This window comes from Amblyomma mixtum, chromosome 5 (assembly GCF_055824585.1).
Source record: "Amblyomma mixtum isolate Tamu chromosome 5, ASM5582458v1, whole genome shotgun sequence".
Taxonomy (NCBI): domain Eukaryota; kingdom Metazoa; phylum Arthropoda; class Arachnida; order Ixodida; family Ixodidae; genus Amblyomma; species Amblyomma mixtum.
Genome location: NC_143016.1, coordinates 80851546 through 80871754, shown reverse-complemented (window position 1 = coordinate 80871754; position 20209 = coordinate 80851546). Strand labels below are relative to the sequence as shown.

The 20209-nt window shown below is 44.0% G+C and overlaps 1 protein-coding gene across 6 annotated transcripts in view; it reads left to right on the top strand.

The window, feature by feature from the left end:
• Positions 1-20209, top strand: part of LOC149342794 (uncharacterized) — a 38927-nt gene that overhangs the window by 6238 nt on the left and 12480 nt on the right. For all 6 annotated transcript variants that reach the window (XM_089545255.1, XM_089545253.1, XM_089545254.1 and 3 more), the window contains exons 6-14: positions 1757-1836; positions 2220-2293; positions 2856-2971; positions 4533-5108; positions 5992-6053; positions 8522-8592; positions 12948-13090; positions 16496-16569; positions 18755-18825. In XM_089545255.1, the coding sequence (XP_089401381.1) occupies positions 1757-1836; positions 2220-2293; positions 2856-2971; positions 4533-5108; positions 5992-6053; positions 8522-8592; positions 12948-13090; positions 16496-16569; positions 18755-18825 (1267 nt within the window). The remainder of the gene's footprint in view (positions 1-1756; positions 1837-2219; positions 2294-2855; positions 2972-4532; positions 5109-5991; positions 6054-8521; positions 8593-12947; positions 13091-16495; positions 16570-18754; positions 18826-20209) is intronic.

Below are 20209 nucleotides of genomic sequence, written 5' to 3'. Positions count from 1 at the left end.
GATGCCGCACACTCATTAGGTCTACATGTTATTTTCCTTAGATATGCAGTGTTCCTTCTAGTTCTTGTTCTGCCATTCACATATCAGTTACTGTTGTGTCTCTTGGGGATAGATATATAAAGTTTACTTGTTGCCTTTACTTTTCGTCCAGAAACAAGCATTGACCTCTGTGACTTTCCTAATTTTGCTCATTTCTTGATGCTAATCATGTACTATATTTCCTATCCAAGCACAGCGGTAAAATTTTGCTTTTGATAATAATGTAATAACTGCTAATTCTGTCCTTTCATTAAGCCTCTTTACCCTACCTTCTCATAGTACTAGGCAAGCGTCTAATGGAAATTTCAACTTTTCTGAATGTAGCAGTGTGTATATGGCAGTGAATTGCCATATACACACTGCTGATCAGAATGAATTGCCGATCTAGGTAAAAAATTTCATACTGACCTGTAAATTGCAATGCAAGTCTAATGAAATTCTGCCTGAAACTCTTGCGTTGTGGATTCCCTTTTGATACATCTAAAATTTTTTATTTAACAGCGTTATAGTCCTTTCATATGGGCACTTTCAGAGGCTATTGAGTAAAGAGCTTTTGAAATTCTCAATCGCTATTGAACTCAAAGGAGTTGGGATGCTGCTACATGGTAGACTCAATCACTGTAGAGAGATTTCATCATCTTACACCATGGTGTTGTGATGCCGCTGTTATCGCCCGACATAGTACTAGTAATTGAGCAGCAAGTTTAACTGAAGAGGTTAAAAACGAAACGTTTATTGATTACAGGAATATCAATTCCTCATGAAGTGATCTTCGTTGTCTGGTACAAGCTGTAGTTGCATTCATGCACTTTTGAGGAAGCTAGTGTTGGTTGTTTTTGTATCGTTGGCAACATGGGTGATATACATGGTGCAGTTTTTTCGCCCAGCCTGTCTTTTTTTTTCTGCAAAATAAGTTTTGTTTTGAAGTCTTATATTTTTCAGAGGTGATAGTGCTCCGATTTTATTCCCCAGCGCAATGGTGTAAGTGTTTTGCATCTGAGAGTGCACGCAGCTGCCACACGAAGGTCCTCAAAATTTCAATAGAGTTCCATGCCGCTCCATTGACTTGATAGAGATCGACTACCGTCTTGATGTCCATCGGAGCCGTTCGTGTAGCAGCACCTCAAGTGGAATTTGAGTCGATAGACTATGGGTTCGAGGGCATTTGAAATGACTGTATGACAAGAGTGTTGTTTTATGTGCTTCAATGAATTTTTTTTGGTACAACATACCTAATGCGTGTGAGTCTATAATTTACTTGCATTTTGTTGTGTGTGTTTTGTAAGCATGCACTAGTGCAGTAGTCCTATTGTGTGCACCTTCATTAATTGTTGGGCCTTCCACCCTCTGCAGTTGAACCTGCGAGTAATTTTTGAATTCGACCAATCACTAGCCTTTGGAGCCATCAGCCAAACAGTGTTTGTACATCTCTTGGTTTATCGCGATAGAGTTTGTTATGAAAAAAAAAAACTTACATCATGGGCTGTTCATTGTACATTTGGTTTATCACATTAGCTCGATTGGGCTCAAAACAGGCAAAATCATGAAAACTTGCAAACTTACAAAGGCAGGCTCAGCTGTGCCTTGTTTTTCGAAGCGAGGAATACAAGCACACAAGAGGTGCGGCATAACACAAGCGTCTCATTCTTTACATCTTTACTGCTGTGCTTCTTGTTCTGTCCTGCGCAGTGCTTTGATTTTTATTGTCTTTTATTAGGTTCCAGGGATGGAGGTGGTGAAACTAGAGACAAACAGAAGGAAGTGTTCTTGGCAAATTTGCCGAACCAAGTTGAGGAGGTCAGTCTGACAGTAATTATCATATTTCTTTTGCACTGTTTCCCATATATGTGTCTGCTGTGGCTTTGTTCTGCCATTTGTACTTGGCCACAGGCCACGGTGCAAGAATCTTCCTTTGTGTTGGTATGAGGCGTGTTAAAAACCTCCAGTTTATTAAAGTGCCGTACTCTGCACTTCACCATGCCTCATAGCTTTTGGTGTAGCGAAAATGTGTTAAATTTGAGAAGTTTCGCTGAAAATTGAATGCAATGGAGCCTGCTGTCATAAAATAAGTACAGGGTATTTGCTATAGAACTTTGGTCTAAAGCATTCTTGATTAGTATTGTGAGCTTTCACAGCGAGGGCCAGTGGGAATGACCTTATATGTCTCATTATCTTTGCAGGACCACATTCTTAGGCTCTTTGAGAAATATGGACCAGAAAAGGTTGTGCTCAAAAAGCCAGACAACAAAAAACCGTAAGTCTCGTCTTGCCCTGTGTTGTCTGATCTCTAATTCCTGAACCTCAAACTCCCCTCTCCATTAGATGATTGGACTGCAGTTGTTCGGTTCATTGGTTCATTGGGATTTAACGTCCCGAAGCAACTCAGGCTATGAGGGACGCCGTAGTGAAAGGCTCCGGGAATTTCGACCACCTGGGGTTCTTTAACATGCACTGACATCGCACAGCACACGGGCCTCTAGAATTTCGCCTTCATCGAAATTCGGCTGCCGCGGCCGGGATAAAACCCGTGTCTTTCGGGCCAGCAGCCGAGCGCCGTATCCACTGATCCACCGCGGCGGGTTGGACTGCAGTAGGGTCAGGTTCCTGCTTTATTTTAGAAGCGTCACTCTACCTGCTATTGATGGGGATTGCTGTTTGAATATTCTTTGGGTGGAATAGTAATCCAAATTTTAATAAAAGAAGGCTCATATCCAGCCAAATGCTTTGGTCCTGCTTGTATGCCCTCCTCCTTCTGTACTTATTTGCACTTTGCAGCAGCCTTTTGTGCTTGTGTCACGAAATAACTCTCAAAACAGGTTTGGCTTCCTGACTCTGCGCGACCAGCAGGCAGTTGCAGCTGCTGTGAGCGAGATGAACGACCATCTCTTCCTGGGGAGGAGGATCAGTGTACAGCACTCGGGGCAGAAAAGTGGTGAGTGCACATTGAACCATTTGCGAATGTTGCTAGGTTTCAGTGCTTTGTGGGCTCGAAACTGTTCCGTTTGGATTTTGTACAAAAGCTTTTAGAGCTATGCTTGGGTTGTACGAGCTGAATTACAGTAGCCGACCGATTTTTCGGACCCCAATAACTCAGACTTGCGTGACATTGCAGACTTCTTTGAGGCATCTCATAGTAACGCACCTCAAAGGAATGTACAGCCGGCCAAATCTTTAGCTGGCGTGCACGATGGCCGCTTTTTCTGCACTCGTGCGCTTTGCGACGAAGCAAATTTGGGGAAAGCTCAATATTAAGCAGGGGTTTAGTGAGCCTGTGCTTAGATTTGATATCTTAGCAAGTTTGCGCCATCATCAGCTGCAGGAGCACGGAAGATGCGGCCGTCACGCACGCGAACTAAAGATTTGGCCAGCTGTACACACATTCATGACTGATATTTCGGGCTCTGCAGAGTCCAAAAGTTCTATTTTTTAGACTAAAACAGATGCCAGAACTACTAAAAAATCATTTCTCGTCCGCAATTTTTTTTTTAGGCCTAATTTAGCAGCGAATGAGAATCGGTGTTGAAACCAGCCGGTTCTGTGGCACCGTGAAAGGCACCATTTTGGATTTGAACGGAGTCAATGGGACGGACTTGCTTGGATAGGCGTGGCTGCCTGTTCATCATTGCCACTCCTGATAATGGCACTACATATAATGGCACGCTCTTCATTGCTATCGAGGTGGCTTGAAAAGAGCAAATGATTGCTTTGAAAACAGGACAGCTACAGCGTCCGTCGCGGCTAAGACACCACCACCTTTAAGCTCACAGATATTTTGGACTGCCTGATTATTCAGACCAGTTTCCAGGTCTTGCCGAGTTAGAAAAATCGGTCGGCAACGTTATTAGCATTGGGCACAGCTCACATTCTACATTATGTGCTTGACTACCACAGAGTCATGCCCTATGAAGATAAGGTTGAGCCCATCTTGAAGATGAAAAGCGTAATCAGACAGAAGTGAGCTGCAAAAAGGATTTGGAGCTGATGGGTTACCCTATTAAAAACAGTTCTCTCATGATTTTTCCTTCTAACCTTGTGACCATTCAGCAGAGGTCAGGTATGTTCCTTACTAAGGAGACACAGGGAGTACACCTGATGACTCCAGTGAAGCTGAAGGCAGTAGGAGAATTAGTGGTGTTGTAGTACAACAACGGGCTTGCCTTATGTTGTTCGGGAGCTTATCAGAAGGTTATTGGTAGACAGTTATTAATGGCTTTGAGGCCCCATCAAAGAGGCCCGTAAAGAAATTACTGTTGCTAACACTAGGGAACCATTTGTGTTGTATGGTCTAGATTTTTCACTGACTTAGTTTGTTGGTGTTTCTTCTGGTCTGCAATGTATGTTAAAAATTTGCTTCTTTTGTGTGCATTGCTGAAGGACATCAGAAGACCAATAGAGGTATGGAATTTTAAGAAAAATTAATTGGTATGCTGTTCTTTGTGTAGGCAGTTGTTTTCAGTGTTGCTTTTTTTTGTACCCCATCCCTAACAAACCAGGGCCAACAAGCCAGTCCAACAGGAATGCATCAAGCAGAAATGAGCGTTCTTCTGAGGGCGGCAATTCGGACGAGTCCTGGGATAACCCACCATCTGGGCCTAGCCATGGTATCTCAACCAGGCAGCCCAACAGGAGTGTGCAAAACAGAACGGACTTTTCTTCCAAGGGTGATGATTCGGATGAGTCCTGGGACAATCCACCTTCTGGGCCAAGCCACGTTTCCTCAGCCAGGCAGCCCGACAGGAATGGGCAAAACAGAAAGGACTTTTCCTCTGAGGGTATTGATTCGGGTGATTCGTGGGACAGTGGATCCCACGCACCAAGCCACATTCCTGACACTCCATCCCCCTCAGCGAACCTGGACGGTCCCCCGCCACTTTGTCGCGTGGCAGACGCTCGTATGGCTGGCGATGCTCCCCCTCCCCTGATACCGGCTAGAGGTAGGGGCCTGCCAGTAGCTGTCAATGGGCCTCTCATGCCACAGCGCACAGCAAACGGGACAGGAGCCCATGACGGCCCACCACCATTGGAACGTGTTTCAAACCGTCAGGAAGCCCATGAGGTGCCCCATGACGGTATGTGAAATTTTGCCTCAAAGCATTGTGTTCATAGTTTTGTCAGTTCTGCGGGAAAAATGTTGTGATTGCAAGAATATACAGCCTGCTGTTGATAACTTTATCTTGAAAGGGAATGAAAAGTTTTTTATTGGTGTAAAATTTGAACAACACAGCGAGCTATGGAAAGAAAAATGATAGGTGTAATGTTAAGAGATCGGAAGCGGGTGGAGTGGGTGAGGGAACAAATGCAGGTTAATGACATCCTAGTTGAAATTAAGAGGAAGAAGTGGGCTTGGGCAGGGCATGTAATGCGAAGGCAAGATAATCGCTTGTCCTTAAGGGTAACGGAGTGGTTGCCAAGAGAAGGAAAGCGTAGCAGGGGACGGCAGAAATTTAGGTGGGCAGATGAGATTAAGAAGCTTGTGGGGATACGTTGGCCGCAACTGGCAAAGGACAGGGTTAATTGGAGAGACATGGGAGAGGCCTTTGCCCTGCAGTGGGCGTAGTCAGGCTGATGATGATGGTGATGTATTTTGAATTAAGGTGATCCTTTCAAGGGAACAGTGAGGACAAATTCAACTTCACCTGTATCGATAGGTTACCATGTTCTGATCGCAGAGATACCACTCTCACTGGAAAGAGTTTTTATGCACTAGAAAAAACGAAAAACTAAATGCAAGTGTCACCATCATTGGCTGGGAATTTAGGTTTATGTGCGTTTTGTTGTTGTCTGCCAATTAGAGGTTCATGGGCCCCTGTCAAGCTGTTGCTAATAGCTTTTAGCCTATAAACCTCTCCAGAATGTACCTTTTCATTCTGGAAAAATAAAGAATTGAAATTGACATTATTGGATACTTTTGGTGTAGCCTGAGTGTGTTGAAAACTGCGAAATCTGTTGCAGGTCCCAGTGTTAAGTTGCGAAACGAAGTTTTTGTGGGAAATTTGAAGGCAGGCGTCACAGAGGTAAGTTTGTTGCTTCAACAGGTGTTTCCAGTGCCCTGTAGACTATGCCAGATAAAAATGGATTTGTTGGTGCATTACTATTTTTTATTTTCTGTTAAGCATGCTAGTTAGAGAAAGCATCCACATAAAAGAATGAACGTTAGTTTTGTAATAAGTGGCGTAGTTTTGGTGCCAAGATTTATTCGTCACAAAATGTGGACAGTGTCAGTTTCTTTAATAAATAGACATCATAATTTTGGCTACAGAAAGGGAAAAAAAAAGTATAAATACATCTTGCTAATAACTTTTTATGCATCATTTACGAGTTTCCTGTCACTGCATGCAAGAAATATTTTTGCTCACAGAATAAAGTGAAAGGTTACAAACCTTGCTACAGGAGTAAAATGTGTTAAGATGAAACAGCAATAGGGGATATTCAAAATTAAAGTTGTCCCAAACAAGATGGCTGACCATGCTTTTCCAGCTGAAACAAAGCAAGAAAGACTGGTTTTTTGTTTGATTCTTCCAAAATACGTTTCTTACATTCTATCCACACCTTTAGCGCCTGTCCTGTAGCCCCCGTAGTTTCATTATAGCGAAGTCGGCCATCTTGTTTGGGGCAACACAGTTATGTGGGAAAGCGCACTTGCGGAATTTTGACTATCCCCTATTGGCAGATCAGTATTACTTTGAGGCTAAAACTGCTTCTTTAGAGATTTCTGCCTTTTCACAGCTTTCATAAAAGAATGTTGTCGTTTTAACCCTGTGAGTTTTGTCTGGTAATATAATTGCATATTTCAAAACCTTTTCAGATTCAGTGATCATAAATCACTATTTAAATAATGACCACTGTCACTTTTTCTTCCTCTGAATTCAGCACTTAACTTATTAAACAAATAATGTTCTGCATCATTTTGTTTTATTTGAAATGCTGACACATACAGTCGCCGACTGGTTTCTCAGACTTGGCAGGACGCGAAAAATGGTCCGAATAATCGAGCAGTCAGAAAAGTACATGAACTTCAGAAAGAATCACTTTGCTGTGAGAAACCAGCTTTTAAAATCGCTAACTTCGCTGTTTCCCCCCTTATTCCACACCACCTGACGTAACCAATACCACCGTGCTAGGTGGTCGTGTTGACACCGTGGATGAGCCACGATGCATGCTCCGCACCACACGAAGCGAGAACTGTACTTTCCAGGATGACAGTCGCAAAGACCCAGAGGGGGAACCTGCTGGAAGAAGCGGGTTCCCCCCCCCCTCAAAATCTGTCACGTTTTCAATACGATCCGAGGCTCTTCTTTGTAGGCCACCTTGGTGGCGACGAAGGGCATGCCATTAACTCAAGCGGCAACAATGAGTATCAAGTTGCTGAGCAAGCCAATCCATCCGGTTGCCTCTGTTTAAATCCAAGATGGCACCGGTCACGATAATGAAGGGCCGATTGTTTGCGACAGCGATGCCCACTGGCGTCTATGTGAGGTTGGAAAACGAACTTTCATTCGCAGAAACGATCTTCACTGCATTGCTGGAGTCTGTTTTTATTTTAGTCCAAAAAATCGGGCTTTTGGACTCTGAAGGTTCGAAATATCAGTCACAAATGTGTGCTTTTTCTAAGGTGCCTGACGGTTCCTCAGTAAAGTCTGAAATATCATGCATGCCCGAATTATTGGAGTCTGATAAACCAGATGGCTACTGTAATAAAATTCCTGTAAACCGGAAAGCCACTGCTTTCATGTACTGGAAGCTTTGACAGTTTGTTGTGCGGTGAAGGTCACTGAAGGTCATGTTGCACGCCGTTTTTTTTTTTTGTAATTGTAGTTGTATGTTAGCTAACCGCACAAATGGGCCAAATATGCATATATGTTGTCACTTAAATAAGAGCTAGTGAGCCTGTAATATGTGTCATTGTTGTCATTTTGGTATTTTTTTTTTTAGAGTGCAGGTTTTAAATAATTATCCACTGGAGCCAAAAACTGTCTGAACGTGCCGAGATTGAACATTTAATTTAAATGCTGCAGAAGCATCCCTATTTTTGGTGCAGTAGTTGTTCCCAAACGCATCATGCAGGCATCAGATAAAACAAAAAGATTGTTTCTTTGTGCATTTTGTTTTTTTTTTGCTCACTCCACTGTGGCCAACAGTAATCGCTGTTAACAACGTACACCATTGAAACATAAATATCTGTGTCTTTGTATTGAGCTTAAACTTGTTTTTATATCTTAAGCTGGAGGACTACAGTTATATCGCTCAAATATTGTGAAAAATAGCCAGTGGTTGTACATGTGTGAGACCCCAGTCTAAGTGAGTCTGCTGTTGTCGTATTTGGGGCGTAGGCACATCATTTCAAAGGGGCCTTTTAAATGCAACCAAAATGCACTGCTCTTTCAGACTTAGATCTGTGCCTCCTAAAGCAGGTTAGCATGGCTTATATTATATGCCTATTTTCACAGTGAATTTATTAAATAATACTTTGCTTTCTTTTTAGGACGAAATTAGGGATATCTTTGAAAAGTACGGAGTGGTCAGCATTTTCCTCAAAACGAAAGGACCAAAGCCGTAAGTTGCTAGAGTGTTTCTGTTGTGGTGACTAAGTGTAGGCCAGTGTGTGAAAGGGACGCTGCTTGTAGAACAGTGGTTCTTTGGTACGTAGCCCTAGCTGTGAGGAGAAAATTTCGAAGTAATGGTTACTGTGTAATCAGGGTGTCTACCAACCGGGAAAACCGTGAAAACCGGGAATTATCAGGGAATTTGGATAATCTGGAAAAACTCAGGGAAAACTCAGGGGATTTGTGCTTATATCAGGGAAAAATAGCTGCATTTCTACATAAAAAGAATTAAAGGCGCGATAATGCTGCCTCGTGTAAACGATGCGGACTGGCATTGCACAGATTGTCCACTGCGGCGTTACGCGTACTCTCCTCAGCGAGCGCCGGCCTCCAACGTTTTGCCGTCAAGTGGAGCATCCCAGCAAGGCGCCAAAAAGCTTCGCGGCGCCAGCGGCACTCCGAATTTTGAAGCGTACTTTCCGGTGCTTCTCCGGCGCTGTGGCCGACGACAGAGCGCACGCTTCTTACGGTTCGCACGTGCGCTTTTCGACGGCCAGCGGCCTCCCCTTGTTTTCCGGTGTTTCTGAGTGAACTCTTCCTCCCTGCGCGTCTCCCTGATGGAAGCGTCCATTTCTGCCGCAGGGGGTGCACACACGCGATGCAGGCAGCGCAGCTTTGGGAGAGGGGGAATAGTTTCCCGCCTTATCGCGATCTGGCGACGCTGGCGAAGCAACGAAGTCTGTCCGTACTTAGCTGCGCCGTTTTGAACCGACTTAGTTTTAATGACTGCTGTGGTGCCGCAGGCAAGCTGTGTGCGACGTGTCAAGCATGACGGCCTTCAAGTGCACTTTCGTCCAGGACTGGACAAATGCGAAACATTGCCAGTTTGCAGCCTGGATTAGGCCCGTCGAAAGTAACCCGAACGCAGCGTACTGCGCGCTATGCAGAAAGCAGTTTTCGCTCAGCAACATGGGAAGACGAGCGGTGACAAGTCACGCTGAAAGTAAGAAGCACCGACTGGCTATTACCGGCGCCGGGACACCCTCTGTAGCCTCATTTTTGACACCGCCGGCCACCGTTGTGACCAGTGCCGAGCCAGTGCCGTCTGTTTCTGCGCATCCTTCAAGTGCTTCAACTACGGCGACGAACGTCCAGCCCGACCGTACAGCAAAGGATATCTTTCAGCGTGACTTAGAAGTCGTAAATGCTGAAGTGATGTGGTGCCTCAACGCTGTTATGACGCACTCATCACTCCGTTCTGCCTCGGCATCAGCTTCTCTGTTCTAGCTTCAGCTTCTATTTCCGCGCATAAAAGGCGCACCCTGAACTTGGCACTGTGATCAATACTGTATTTACACGATTGCAAGCCGACACCTCGCCACCCCCCGCTCCCCAATCTTTATTTTAACAAAGTTTTTGCTGAACTGACTACTAGTCCTGCTGCGGACCCACAGCACGTACAACGACATCGCGTAGAACAGCCGCACACAGTTTTCAGGGATGCTCACTTTAAACGTCTGTTTGGAAAGCTTCATCTCCAGCCGGAAACGTTCCCGACTTAGGCCCGCGAAAACCTCGGCGCTTGGAGTCGCGTACGAAAATTTAGGGACGCCGCAGTCGCAACTGCCGCACTTCTCGGCCACGTCGTATTTTCCGACCTGCCGTACGCTAGCCGTGTTCGAGAGCAAACTCCCAGCCGTGTAGCTGTTAAGGTGCTTGGCCGTCGACCTAAAACAGCAACGCTCCGCGGCAAAGCCATAAACCACGATGAACTATCGCGCTACCGCAGATCCCGGCACTTGACAGCAACAAAAAAACAAAAAAAAGGCGAGCTAGAGATGCTGATGGCGATATGTATAGCGAAAGCTCGCGGCGGAGGAAAACGTTGATGATGATGATCAGCTTCTAGATCAGCTCTACCTCGGGCGCCCTCCGTGGGTGGCGTCTGGAAGCTCCTGTGCGCGTGTGTGGCCTCCACGATCAAGCGCCCGGTGTGCGCGGCCGGAGCCGATCGGAGAGGCCTCGGCGCGTACATTCCGAAGGCTATTCCCGCGTGGGTCGTAGAAAGTTTCGGTGCGGCCCTTACACGGATCTTTTTTTTTAATATTTTCTTCGGGAAAACGGGGTGCGGCCCTTAGACGAGTGCTTTACGCGGTGTGTTCAATTTTGAGAGTCGAAAAATTTCCGGAAATTTTACCCCGCGTAATAGGCGCACCCCGAACTTTGAGCCGAATTTTCTGGAAAAAAAGTGCGCCTATTATGCGAGTAAATACGGTAAAAGCTACTCCTTACTATTCAAATAAGACTAAATCGTTTTTTTTTATTTTTTAACATGCTTACTGGAGAGTGATACCATCAGGCGGCTTTGTGTCAGGCTGTTTTTGCATAAAACAAAGTAATGTGTCACTCAGGGAATTTAACAAATGCACTCAGGGAAAACCTGGAAAACTCAGGGAATTTGAAAACGTCAACTTGGTAGACACCCTGGTAATTGAAATGGGCTAATTACACTAATTTATGGACGTCTTAGAACTATCAAACTGCACACATATACTGTGGTTAATGCAGCAAATAAGGAACCAGTTTCAAAGTAACACTGTTAGAGAATCACGTAGCAGACCCATTGAAGTCTTTAATTTTGGTTTTGGAGTGAAGAGATCATTCGGCAGGATCTCTGCATCTTTCGCAGCTGGCACTTTAACACTGTTTTCATAGATAGGTGTGCGGTACTTTAGGATTTGGTACACTTCTGCTGGCATAAGCGAAAGCTATTTGCATTTGTGCTGTCTGCATCACACACGATGCACTGGACATTGCTCGAGTTAAGTGCTTGCAAATTACATTTTATTTACGGCTTTATTGCCTCATTAGAGAGAAGGAGAATACATAGAATATGTAGAATAGGCAGCTTGTTTTGTAACACCGGTTTATTTGTTGCACTCTTGAGATCCGTTATGTGGAAAGCATGCCCCCTTCTTTATTTGTTTCAAATGCAGAACGTAGACACTTGTGGTCTCGGCATACCCTCTGCCTGTGTGTGTTAATATAGTGCCAAATTTTGTTTTTCCTGAAAGAAAGTATACCAAGGCCATTATTTTGTCGATCTGCCGCTCTATTTTCTTTTCTTTTGCTTGTGCTAAAACTGCCTGTGACCTAGTTCGTTATTGAAGCTTACTCAGGTTTAGGCCTGATATATGTTTGGTTTGGTTGGTTTATGGGGTTTAACGTCCCAAAGCGACTAAGGCTGTGAGAGACGCCGTAGTGGAGGGCTCCGGAAATTTCGACCACCTGGGGTTCTTTAACGTGCACTGACATCACACAGTACACGGGCCTCAAGAATTTCTCCTCCAAAGAAATTCGGCCGCCGCGACCTGAATCGAACTCGCGTCCTTCGGGCCAGCAGCCGAGCACCATAGCCACTGAGCCAGCGCGGTGGCCCTGATATATGTGTTTTAAGCCAAAAGTTTAAGATTAGGTGGAATATCTTTTAGTTTACCATCTGAGACAACGAAGTTTTGCTAAAGCAGATGAACAAATATGTGAAATTTGGGTACTGCATTATAGGTTATTGGTAACAATGGTGCCAATATATTTATAATTTGAAACTTATAATTAATTTCGTAATTAATTTAACTTGTGCATTTTTTGTTTTAGTGCCCATACATTTGCCTGCTCCCTTTTTTTTTGCAGGCATGCCAGACAGGAAAGGTTAGAAGCCAAGTCATATAGGGCCCCTCAGCGTGTTGTGAAAGCCTTTAGGGTTCCCTGAGGCAGTGATGTTTGGTTGAGGGCATTTTTCCTGGAAAATTTAAAGCGTAAAATTTGGCAAAAACGGAATTTACGCCTAGATTCACGGAATTTTAAGAACCAAGTTATTCTCACTATTTTCAAATTAATGGGATTTGAATGGGAAACAGGGCCTGAAATATTGGATTTGGGGATCTAATCGAGCGAATTTTCAGTTACGGCATAGGGTATCTCTTCCCTGAGGCTAAAAAGACAGGCCCCTTGGTTTGGGCTCTTGCCCTTGTGTTGCACGTACCATTGGTGTCACATGCAGCTTCGAACAGCACGACTGAAGGATCAGTGCAAAAACACAGAAACAGTATTTGCCACTGGAGAGAAAATGCAGATGGACTCCGGTATCACTTTCTAAGAATGCTCTTGGCCCCATCGTGGTAAAAATCACTTGCTCTCGTGTTTGGCTTCCCTCATCTGCGGTCTTCTCAGTTTTGCTGTGTGCATTTGTTTTCTTGTCTTCTCATCACTTGATGCTGAGAATACATGTTGTGTCATATGGTCACTACACATTTCTCTGCCCTCAGTCAGTATGTGCTTATCTTTTTTTTTTCTTTTTCTGCCCAGCGTGTGCTTTGTAGCGCTGGAGAGTGCTGCCAGCGTTGAGCGCGCTGTTCAAGACTTGAATGGCGCATCTGTGGGGAATCAGCATAACTTGGCTGTTCGCAAGGCGGATGGCCCCAAACAGAAGAGCAAGCCACAGAAAGCAGGTACGTTGGTGATTCGGTTACCTGATTGGGCTAAATGCCAGTGTCCTCTGAATGTGGGATGTATTTTTTTTTTTGCTTTTATTTCTATCTCATGCGCTTTATTTCATTGCTTCTGTGAAACACTTGCGGGTGGTACCATACTACTTGTCTTTTCTGCCGTTGTAACGGATCTGCGTTTTCTAGAACTGCTGCAGTGACTACCGGAGTATGTGGTATTGTACAAGGATATCATGTAGACAGACATATTAGGATGCAAGCTGTGGCAGTTAGTGGCTGACTATTGCTCGTCACTTGTGCCACCATGGAAAACATTTCTTAAGTTACCATAAGTTCACTGAGTGAACACAACTTTACATGTTGTTAACGCCATGCATCAGCTGCACATATAGTGTATTCCTAGAACAAAACTCTACAAAAATTTGCACACACAGAATTATGTGCACGGCTTGAACGATTTTTGCCATGGTGACGTTCTTCTGACCAACAAAGCAAAGGTGGAAGCCTCCCGCCTTGGTAAACATAAAGTGTGGTTTTGGTACAACCTCCCTCCAAGAGCTGGTACTACTGTGGAAAACAAGACGAGGTATGCAGGGCCATACCATATTTACTCACATAATTTGTGCACCCCTAATTTATTGCCCGGGTTTATAAAGAAACAGACTTTTCCTCGCATATTTTATGCTCACTGCTGTGCCAGACAACCAACATGCAAACAGGCGCTTGAAAGGCAGGTTTGATATCAGTGCGGCCACGTCTCCATGTGCAGCTGTGAAGGGTGCGAGTAGTGAGGGGACAGACTGTGCACCGTTCACCCGGCTCTCTTGCGCTGGCGGTCGCTTTCCTGGACGAACAGTTAGTTGCAAGAACAAACTTTCAGTAACGTCTGGCTTGTGCCGGAATCCGAAATTGTCAAACAGTGTGCTGTTCGTTTTGCCACTAGTCAGCTGGGCCGCACGTGAGGGTGCTGTTTGATGGCCTTTTATCTCCGTTTGCCTCCGACTGCTGGTTTTGCGATTGTATCGTTGCGTGTTTGTTGCTCGTGTTTATTGCTTCGAGCTGCGCACGTGTCGTCATGCCCTCCTGCAAGGAACTACATTGCATGGGACTGGGCGGGAGGGGGTATGCATTTGATATTCGGAGTCAACTTTCTTTTGGGCAACGAAGGGGGGGAGGGAGGGAGGTTGCAAGATTATTACGTATTATGTAATTTGCGTGCACCTCCTTTTTGAACCCGTAATTTGCAGAAAAGAAGTGCACAAATTATGCAAGTAAGTTGGTAGTGCAAGCAAGTTGGTAGCAAGTTACGCAAGCAAGTTGGTAGTGTGCGCATATGGTGTCCCCTTTCTTGTTAGCATCCTTGTTGCACCGCCGTTCATTTCATCGTGCACCAACTCGCCCCTCAGGCCATTCTTATGCAAGTAAATACAGTAGTTGGAAGTTCAGCACTTGTGTCCCTCTTGGCCCTGCATTCCTCACATTGTGTGGTGCTTCATTCCCTAGTTCATTGCGTCAGTAAGCCCTGTTCGCTACCAGTGAGAGCTTGCCGTCCTTGCTCCTCCATCTCACAGGCTGCCAACAGGTCACATGGCACAGTTAGTACTCTCACAGGTACAGTAAGGTCTTGATAGTACGATCTCCTAGGGTCTCAAAAATTCATATTATCCGAAATTTCATATCATCCAAAACTAACAAGATCCATGCGCAGAAGCATGGGAAATGCCTTTATGCAGATCTGTTTATAGCCGATGGAATTTATTTACGGCCGCGTGGCCACAGCTCACTACTCGCGGCGCATACAACGCGACTAGCGATCACGACATCTCTGATGTGAGGCTACGTGCCGGTGCATATTGCTCGACTAGTGGTCGAGGGTGTGGTCGGGGCTCGCACATTCATATCGATTGTGGCGATGGAGAGTGTTCGGAACATCCAAAATTCTGCACATTGTACGCCACCACTATGGTTGGAGAATTTCACCAATTCGTATCATCGCGAAATTCTTATCGACCGTGTTTGTGTCATTGAGATTCTACTGTAACATTAATCTGTTTTTCTCATCCCCATATACAAGTAGTAACCTGTAAGAAAAAGAGGCGCTGTGATAGAATAGTCTTCTCTTTTATGTGTAACTCTGCTAGGGTACTTCTTTCTGTCCAGATAAAATTTGTCAAAATGTGGTTTAATGGCGTAATTGCATTTTGGCAGTTTTGTGCTTCTAAAGGGGCTTGGGACATCCTTTTTTGATTGTGCATTAAATTTTGCTTCTGTGTCTTTCTCTACTGCTTGGTGCTGTTAGTGTGCAGAAAAATGTGAGGGCAGGCCTGGCACAACACAATCAGTGGGTGCAGTCATTGCCCAGTAAGCATGCACTCTTTTTCTCTTGAACGAGACAACCAGCTCATCGGGTATCATATTTCCTGGTGGTGCAACATGAACCAATCTGTTGTTATGGAAGCCAGGATGGAGACCTGGAGAATTGAGGCACACAAAAGGAGAGGCAAAAGTGTCCAGGTGTCTTTTAAGGGGGGACACTGGTCTTGAAAAGAAAATTTTATTAATTTAGTCATAGTTATGAAATTATCAGGGCACATGTATTTTTGTGCACTGATTCTAGATATGTCATTTAATTTGATGTAAAACTATTCCTTGAGCACTTATGCACTTTTTATGCAAGTATTTTGCGGAGAGTTTTGAAGAAAATTTGCTGCGGGAAACTCGCTGAAATGTATGCCATTGGGTTCTGTTCACACCAAAGAATACAATAAGGGTAAAATTATCATCCTGGCTCTCATAGAACTTGAGTTATAGGGTACTGAAGCTGCCACTTCAGAAACAGGAATACACACACTTTCCTTCTCATTTCTGAAGCGACAACTTCAAAACCCTATAAGTTAAGTTCTATGATAGGCGGGAAGACAATTTTACCCTTATTGTATTCCTTGGTGTCAAGAGAACCCAATGGCATACATTTCAGCTAGTTTCCCGCAGCAAATTTTCTTCAAAACTCTCCACAAAATACTAGCATAAATAGTGCATAAGTGCTCAAGGAATTGTTTTACCTGAAATTAAATGACATATTTAGAATCAGCACACAAAAATACATGCTCCCTGAAGATTTCGTAGCTGTGACTTCATTAATAAAAATTTTTTTTTTCAAGACCAGTGTCCCCCCTTAAACGGAAGGTTTTATGGAGTTTAACATACCAAAGCAACTGAGGCTTTGATTTAAGGAGAAGGGTTTTGCTCCTTCTTTTAATCCTTTGTCTAACATACAAAACTAAAAAAAGTTTCACACATTGGGAGTGTTATCTTTTCAAGTACTGTAAATATAGCAGTACAAATACTCATATAATAAAAACAGTGATCTTTTTGGAGTAAGTTCTGTTCTGTTGTTGATTGTTACAGATGCATCTGCAACCAAGGACTTCAGTAATGTGAACAAGCTTTTTGTGGCAAACCTTCCACAGCAAATCACCAAGGTATGCAAGTTGTTTTTCAAGTAGTAGGTAACTCATACTTCTGAAGCAAACTGGTGGAAAACTTGCATAGATTTTTCATACAGTGAAAGCTCACTTTTAAGAGCTAACTTTTTCCACAACAATGGCTAGAGCAGGAAAAAAAGAAAGTACTGCTGTTTTCATAAAAGCCTAGTTAGAACTACTCTTTGTTGAATTCTTGTTTCAGTTAAATTAACTCTGTGCATTGTCTTTCCATGAGTGACTATATTCACTCCTTATAAATGCTTCATTTCACATGCCACTGTTACAAATTGTGAAGTTGATTTTAAAACATAGATTTTAAAACATAACCCTGCACCGGGGACAGGAAACAGGAGAGAAGCAGACAGAACGAAATCATGTCAAATCATATTTTCAAATCATGTCATACCAAGTGGCCCCCGTCATACACTCCTTGAAGACAGTTGAAAAGTATTTCTGGCTGTGCTCTCACTGATGAAGAGGTCACCCTTTGCTTCCTAATGAGGGCCTCAGAAATTTTGCTGTCCTAATGCAAGAGCTAGTCAGTGCAGCAGCCATTGTATGCTATAATGTTCTAGAATGTTAGATGATTTTGCTGATAAAGGACCACCTTTTGTACAGTGGAACCCCGCTATAGTAAACATTGTTATAGTGAAAACTCTGACATAGTAAAATGAAGCTGTGGTCCTATTTTGCCTTGCATAGACGGCTGTGCTCTTTTTTTTGTATCGTTTATTGTAAATAGTTTTTTTTTTTTTTCGAAGAAACAGCTGTTGTAAAGTGTGTCTGTCTGGCTGCGGTGGTGTACTTCTCACGGAATAATGACATCGCGACTCGCGCGAAGTCAAGGATCGAGGCAAATGGGTACCGAATAGAATAAAACCGCTCTTTTTTGAGATGCCTTCACCACTAAGCTCGAGAGCTGCTAGTAGGAGAAGCCAACTTCTCGAAGATCTTGGGGCCGTGAGGCAAAGCGTGCAGCGCTCACGAAAAAAAAAAAGTAAAGCTAGCTGTGAACCTAGAAAGAAGGCGGCGCGGGTCTGAGAGATAAAAAATATGACAACGTGTGGTAACTGAAGATGAATAGTTATCACCTAAAAGGACAATAAGAGGAGGAAGTAAGTTATTTCTTAGCGTTTTTTTTTATAGACCAACGCTTTGGGTTTAGTAAGCAGCCAGAGGACATCCTCAGAGCCGTGCTATCACCAAAAATTGAAATAGTAAAGATTTGTGCTGTTCTGAGTGACTTATAGGAGAGTTCTACTGTATTTTAGTTTTTTTCCTTATGTGATCCCAGTAGGGATGTTCAAAATTCCGCAAGTGCGTCCCCCTGCATAACAATGTTGCCCAAGACAAGATGGTTGACCCTGTGTTTCCAGCTGAAACAAAGAAAGAAGGACTGGTTTCTGGTTTGATTCTTCCAAAATACGTTTCTTACATCCTATCCACACCCTCAGCGCCTGTCTTGTAGCCCTCTCGGGTTTTTTTTATAGAGAAGTCTGCCATCTTATCTTTGGCAACATAGTTACGTGAAAAAGCGCACTTGAGGAATTTCGAATGTCCCCTATTATGGTTTGGTATGAGCTGACGGAGGCACATGGCTTGCATAGTGCATGTCCTTGATCATGGTTTCTTCCGACAGGCACTACCAGTGATGTCTGTGAAATTAGTACATAATGAAACTTTTTTTTTTAATGTGTTGGCTTTAGAACTTTAGCCCATTATCGCAAAAAGTGTCTGCCATTTGCATGTGTAGCCTCGGTTGGCAGCAGGCAAAATGAAGGGAGTAAAATTCCCCTTTCTGCTTTCACGGGAAAGGGGAGACAGTAGAAGGAGAGGGTGGGAGGCGAGGGGTGGTGGGAGGGACACCGCAGTCTCCAGTCTGAGTCAAGAGATGGGAAGAATGGAGAGGGGTTACGGCATGTCACCGTAATTGCTGGGTCGGATCAGGAGAGTGGAGCAAGGGTACGGTGCGCGTCACACGTTGATTGATGAACTGGATCACTTGCATGGTCTGAACTTGTCAGCGGGCGCTCCGTCCGGGCGGAACACTAATGCTAACACATACTGTGCCGCTCAAGTTGCATTGATCGTCTGTGAATTTCTTTTTTTCTGCATTTGTTAATGAGTGAATCCTTGGTCTGCTGGTGTCACTGCATATGCACGCTTCCCTCTTTTCCTGCAGGATGATGTCAGGCATCTTTTTGACAAGTACGGTGTCAAGGACATTTTTCTCATCACTACAAAAGGACTTCCGTAGGTTACTTTTCTGAAAAATTTCAGCTCTTCTAACCATTGTTTATTTGTTGCCTGTGTATGTAGATAATCAAGCTGTTGTGTGTTGTAGTGTTCCCTGGTTTAAACTAGAATCCATGGATTGCTCGGGGGAGTGTTTTTATAACCTATTATTACACGTACTGATGTCTATCGCTACTCCTTTTTTCCCGATGCTGTAGAAATTTGGAATCAACTACCAAGTGACGTTGTGGACCAAACAGATGTAGACAAATTTGTGATAGGTGTGAACGCGTTCCTGGAAGATTGCTGTGCAAATCTGTAATTCTGTGCATTTGAGTGTTTCTTTTTTTTAGCGAAGAGAATTGCACTTGTGTCTGTATATGTTTCCCTCCCTGTAATGACCCTTATGCAGAGGGTTAACAGTATGAATAAATAAATAAATAAATAAATAAATAAAATAAATAAACAGTGCAGGTTCCTTGCATGTGACCTGCAATATCCTTTATTTCATAAACAAACCATTTCTGAGGAAAATCTATGCTAGGTTTGTCGTATTATAGTATCTTTACCATATTTAGCCAAATGCAATGCAAAGAACAAGGCCGCAGCATACAGAAAGATGGGTAGAACTTTACAAACCGAAGTACCTAAAAAAAATTGGCTTTCAGGCATCTATTATTCTGTTTCAAGAGAGCTGCACAGAAGATTACAGTAAAAACTCGTTAATTCGAATTTTATGGGGATGCCAACGCAGTTTGAAGTAACGGATGTTTGAACTAATGAAAGTGAACAGAATATGCGGTACACTGCGATCGGGAAGCACTCGGGTAGTGATACTACCCTCTTGTAGTTCTAAAATATTGAGTCATCACCTTTGGCATCTTTCTCCCGGAAGATAATGGCCCTTCTGTTCTAAAGCCTGAACTTATTGGAAGGCCTCTTTTTTCTCCTTCAAAACTGAGGAAGAAGCTGGCAGCGTTCAGCGTGTCCCAGCTTGTGCAGTGGAGGGCCATGAGACACCTTGGTCACATGACCTTGTGGTGTGATCACAACCTGCCCACCGGATTGTGAGCAAACTGACCATCATGACAGGTGGTAGTTAAATTGTTGAAATTAAGTTAACGTTTGGTCGCGAGAGGTTGCTCCGAATGAGCAGCCTGGGCCGCACAAGAGCCGCCGGCAGCAGCACCTGCCATCCTAGGACAGTGGCGCATCGGTTAACCACCGCACCACTGTGCCAGGGGTGGTATGGGGACTCCCAATTCTCCCAATTATCTATTAATGTAAAGTTGATAGCGCCTAATTTCACATATACGGGCATAAACCCCGTATATGTGATATGGCGCGATAGTGCCGTACCCCAAGGGTACGGCACTATCGCGTTGTACCTTTGGGGTGGAAA